The sequence below is a fragment of the Ranitomeya variabilis genome, chromosome 2 (genome assembly GCF_051348905.1).
Source record: "Ranitomeya variabilis isolate aRanVar5 chromosome 2, aRanVar5.hap1, whole genome shotgun sequence".
NCBI classification, from domain to species: Eukaryota; Metazoa; Chordata; class Amphibia; order Anura; family Dendrobatidae; genus Ranitomeya; species Ranitomeya variabilis.
The window spans coordinates 963508721-963514720 of record NC_135233.1 but is presented as its reverse complement, the minus strand read 5'-3'; the positions used below and the strand labels follow the sequence as shown (position 1 = coordinate 963514720).

General features: G+C 38.6%; 1 protein-coding gene across 1 annotated transcript in view; it reads left to right on the top strand.

The window, feature by feature from the left end:
• Positions 1-2522: 2522 nt before the first annotated feature.
• Positions 2523-6000, top strand: part of LOC143804012 (phospholipid scramblase family member 5-like) — a 163993-nt gene continuing 160515 nt past the window's right edge. The window contains exon 1 of the mRNA XM_077281759.1: positions 2523-2535. Coding sequence (XP_077137874.1) covers positions 2523-2535 — 13 coding nt within the window. The remainder of the gene's footprint in view (positions 2536-6000) is intronic.

Here is a 6000-nt window from a genome sequence, read left to right as displayed (position 1 = left end):
AAGCATTTTACTTTATGACATGCAGTAAGTGGTAAGACAGCTTTATTCTTCAAGTCAGTACGATTACAGCAATTCCACATTCCTATTTTCCTCTTTTTTCTAGGTTTTGCTACCTTTTTAAAATGCTTTTGTTAACTAACGTAATTTTTTTGCATTGCCAGATTCCAGAAGCTATAATTTTCTGTTTTCTTTTTTGCTGACAGAGTAATGTGCGAGCTTGTTTTTTTCGTGGAATGAGATTACACTTATATACAGTAGCTACTATTTTAGGGTATATAGAAATTTTTGATCGCCATCTATTCTGATTTTTGGGAGGTAGAATTAACAAAAACACCAATTAAGGAACTGTTTTTATAATTTTTAGGTTTTACACTATTCACCATGCAGTAAAAGTGAAAAAAAACAGCTTTATTTTTTAGGTCAGTGTCACATTTATATGTTTTTTTTTTTACATTTTGCTGCTTTTTCACTAAGTTGAATTTTAAAGGAAAAAAAATGTTTATAGATCTTTATATTCCGTGAAGAATAACTTTTTTATATATTTCTGTTGACAGAGCTAATTGGGGGCTTGTTTTTTAGTGGAAAGAAGGTGTTTTCAGGGATACCATTTTTATTTACATATGACTATTGATTGTGTTTTATTTTACTTTTTGTTTACCAGTTTGATGAAAATCAGTGTTTTTATCATGGTGTTTTTTCCCACGATTTAAATAGTCCAAGATTCTTATAGATAGGTTTGTTCCAGATGTGATGACACCAAGTATGTGTACGTTTTTTTTTTCCACATAGAATGCATATTTGTTGGCAAAACAGTTTTTCGTGATTTTTGTCCCTTTTCAGTTTGTGTTTTTATATATATATTTGAAAACAATGTAAAAATTAAAAAAACTTTTTTATGAAGTCCCTTTATGGGACTTCACCTTTCATTTAATAATTTACTTGTCTAGTGCCCTGCAATGCTTTTGTATTGCAGAGTATTAGACCTGTCAGTGTTACATTTACAGAACGCCTGTTAGCCCTTTCTTGTGGCAGGGTCTAACAGGCCACCATAACTGGCAGACTCAGAGGTCATTGTATGAACTCCAATTGCTATGAAAATCAATTACACCCCGAGACTTTTATCACTGGGAGGTCCTTATGGTGTGAGGTAGGGAGCCCCATCCCTTTCACAAGCCTATAAATTACGTAATTGCTATTTATTGTGGCACTTAGAGGGTTACACAGCAAGGATACACAGCATCAGTTAAGCTGAGCTGTCATGGTGATTGAGCCTGGCACAGCACCTATATCAACATGATCACCAGGACAAACTGGTACTTCCACTTGCAGGCACTCCCTGCAAAAATAGGATGTACCAGTAAGTCCAATGTTGGAAAAGGAGTTAGGGCTCATTTCCACTTGCGAGACATACGGCCATGTCTCGCAAGTTAAAACCCTCCTCTGGCGCCGGCACTCCGGAGCGGAGTGTGTGGCCACATAGCAATACATGGAGCTGCACGCTCTGCTCCAGAGTGCCGGCGCCAGAGGAGGGTTTTAACCTGCGAGACTCGGACGTATGTCTCACAAGTGAAAAGGAGCCCTAACTACTTAACGCCCTTAAAGTAATATCTGGCTGTTGTGAAATCTGTGACAAATGGCCTTAAAATGGAGCAAAGCATGAATCCGACCCACAAATGACATATTTGACATCAATTAAAATGGTAGAGATTTTTTAAGGTTAGTTGTGCCAAATTTGTTAAAGTCTGCAGTTTCATCTATCAGAGGGGGAAAATCAAATGTTGACCACAAATATTCTCTAAGAATTGGTGAAAACTGTAAGAAAAAGATGATACACTGAAATTGAGTAATAAAAGGGAATGAAGGAAAAGTCATTAGAATAAGTTACAGAAAAAAATCCCAAGTCATGGGTAAGCAATGTGCTCTTTTATGCGTGAGTAACACACTTGAGTAATAATTTTAACTGTGGAAATAAAATGGGATTGATTTCATTGTACATTATTAATTATCTATGAAAAAGTCCAATCAATCACCAATCTTACATCAATGAAAATCTCCTGCAGATAGTAAACTACTTTCAGCTCCTATTTCTCAGCCATGTGTTTGTAGATGACAAAACATGAGAGATATGTACAGAAATCCCATCCTGCGAACTCCTTCATTATAAATGATGGCATAATTAAGTGCAATCTACCCTAAACAAAACTGTACAATTGCACATGAGATTCTCCTCTCTGCACTAATTCATGTTTCTATGTGTAAAGTATATAGTGCACACTGCACACTTGACATCCTTCATTCCATGAATATTTCTTCTAATTGAATCCCTTGTTCTGTGAGCTGTAGTCATATTATACATGAGTTTGCAACATGAGATGGAAAAGTCGCTCCCTACCTGTTCTTGTGGAACATAACACCAGGTAGGAAGCCTCTGAAGTAACACTACCTGCTGAGTTCTGCCTTCCACTCGGCAGAGAGAAGAAGGTATTGCTTTTAACCTAGCTTTCTTTGAAGAGGTTACTTCCATGGCTTCTCAAGGTAAGTCAATAAACAATGGTTCTTGATTTTAAACATGCATTGATTATGCAGCCTCACAATATATCTGGGTAGTAGAACGTAACAGTAGCATCAGACCAGCAAGAGAGAGAAGATGTTTATTTATGATCACCTCTTATTGTGTTCAATTCATATTTATAAGTTTACTTTCCTTGTTTTCTTACCGATGACACGCGCACCTTCATAAACACATCGTTTCTGGCATTTGAATAGAACAGACACTTTTATGCACCATTGTATTTTTGTAATAGAATACTTGGTAAGTACAGGTTTTTAAATACACTTTTACAAATGTACTATGGCTGTAACACTTCTATTATCTTCAATTCTACTTAGTAGAGCTTGGATATAGGATCCTATAGTGAACCACGTCCAACCCAGCAGGACTGCCGGAAGGTCTAAACACTGATCCGGACAAATGTAATGCACTATTGTCCAGAAACAAAGGCAGACATATCAATGGTGTAACCAGTGCAGCCACACAGGCGCTCAATTGGTAACGGGCCCACTTCCACCTCCAAAATAGGTGGAAATGTGTATTATGATAATCTACTTGACATTGCCCTCCATATAGTATAATGGCCCCCACATAACCCTCCATATAGTATAATGGCCCCCACATAGCCCTCCAAGTAGTATAATGGATCCCACATTGCCTTCCATATAGTGTAATGGGTCCCACATTGCCCTCCATGTAGCACAGTGCACAATGCACCCCCACTGCCCTCCATAAAGTATAATGCACTCCCACAGTACTCCATATAGTATAATGATCCCCCACTGCCCTCCATATAGTATAATGTTCCTCCATTACCCTTCATATAGAATAATGCGCCCATTGCCCTCCATATAGTACAAGGCATCCCCATTGCATTCCACATAGTATAATGCACCCACCAAAGTCCTTCATATAGGATAATGCACCTGTATTGTCCTCCATATAGTATAATGCACCCCAAGTGCCATCCATATAGTATAATAAACCCCTATTGCCTTTCATATATTATAATGTTCCCCACTGCAATTCATATAGTATAATGTGCCTCCAAGCAGTATAATGCACCACAAAATGTACTCATTGATTACAAAAATAAATACTTTCTTCTGGTCTCCTCAGCATGTGGTCTGAAGCGCCACATCTCAGTGCAGCCGGCATCATGTAGTAGTGTCATCGCATCCGCTGTGCTAAGATGTCAGATCTCAGATGCTGAAGCAAATGGCTTCCCTTGACCATTATTGTGTTCAACTGTATTGGCATCCATGAAGCCAATTCAGTTGAAGGTGTGATGCAGGGGGGCTGTAAAGTGGGTGGTCTGCCACTGGTGATATACCAAAACAAAGTAGCAAGTGAAGTGTAAAGGAAATGATGCATGATTTTCTAATTCGTTTAAAAATATAAATCTGAAAAGTGTGATGTGAATTTGTATTCAGCCCCCCAAAGTCAGGGCTTGGATATAGGATCCTGTAGTGAACCACGTCCAACACAACAGAACTGCAGCAAGGTCTAGACACTGATCTAGACACATATAATGCTTGTGCAACTATTGTCCAGAAGCAAGGGCAGACATACAGGTGCAGCTCACAAAATTAGAATATCAGCAAAAAGTTAACTTATTTCAGTTCTTCAATACAAAAAGTAATACTCATATATTAGATAGAGTCATTCTAAACAGAGTGGTGAATTTCAAGTGTTTATTTCTGTTAATGTTGATGAATATGGCTTACAGCCAATGAAAACCGAAAAGTTATTATCTCAGTAAATTAGAATACTTTATAAGACCAGCTTGAAAAAATGATTTTTACATCCAAAATGTTGGCCTACTGAAATGTATGTTCAGTAAATGCACTCAATACTTGGTCAGGGCTCCTTTTGCATCAATTACTGCATCAATGCAGCATGGCATGGAGGTGATCAGCCTGTGTCACTGCTGAGGTGCTATGGAAGCCCAGGTTGCTTTGATAGCAGCCTTTAGCTCAATTGCATTGTTGGGTCTGGTGTCTCTCATCTTTTTCTTGACAATACCCCATAGATTCTCTATGGGGTTAAGGTCAGACGAGTTTGCTGGCCAATCAAGCACAGGATACTGCTGTTTTTAAACCAGGAATTGGTAATTTTAGCAGTGTGGACAGGGGCCAAGTCCTGCTGGAGAATTAAATTTCCATCTCCAGAAAGCTTGTCGGCAGAGGGAAGCATGAAGTGCTCTAAAATCTTCTGGTAGAAGGCTGTGTTTACTTTGGTTTTGATAAAACACAGTGTACCTATACCAGCAGATGGCATTGCTCCCTAAACCATCACTGATTGTGATGCCAATATAGTTGAAAGTGTTATGTAGTTGAAAGTGTTATGCAAAATGTTACCCCGTGGTCTGCTGCCATTGGTACGCCACTGATGATATACCAACACAAAAGTAGCAAGTATTTGTGAAGTGTAAAGGAAATGATAATTGGTTTAATAATTATTTAAAAAATATAAATCTGAAAATTGTGATGTGCATTTGTATTCAGCACACCAAAGTCAAAACTTTGTAGGACCACCTTTAGCTGCAATTAATGCTGTAAGTAATTTTGAGTATGACTCTACCAGCTTATCATTTCTAGAGAATGACATTTTTGCCCATCCTTCTTTGCAAACTAGCTTTAGCTCAGTGAGATTGGATGGAGAGCATCTTTGAACAGCAATTTTTAAGTCTTGCCACAGATTCTCAGTGGGATTTAGGTCTGAACATTGACTGGGCCATTCATAAACATGAATATGCTCTTATCTAAACCATTTCATTGCAGCTCTGGCAGTATGTCTAGGGTCGTTGTCCTGCTGGAAGCCAAACCTATGACCCATTCTCAAGTCTTTTTCTGCCACATGCAAGCTGTGTCCCTTATGCGGCCTTTTGAAAACTGTAAACGGCACTTCTTATGACTTGCTTTCACAAATGTCTAACTTCTTGCCACTCATCAATAAAGGCTAGATTTGTGGAGTATACGACTTAGGCCGGAGTCACACTACCATAGAATATGGCCGAGTGCTATGCGAGAAAACACCGCATAGCACTCGGCCCAGTGTTACTCTATGGGGCAGCCCAGATCAGCATTTTTTTTCTCAGGCGTATTCGGCATGCATGTGAAATTGCAGCAGGCTCTGATTGTACGTGTATATCATTCAAGACTCTCCAATGCAAGCCTATGGGGCGAGAAAAAAATCACACAGAACTCTGACCGATTTTTACACACAGATGTCCTTTGAAAAGCTGGCAATTCAGCAGCTGTGTACAGTAAAATCACAGCGTGACTGGTTAGAATAGAATAGATAGAATAGATATGTACACATAGAATAGATAGACATAAAGATGTCAGTGACAGATAGATAGATAGATAGATAGATAGATAGATAGATAGATAGATAGATAGATAGAACTGCTGCGTACAGTAAAATCTGAAAAAATGGCGGTGGCT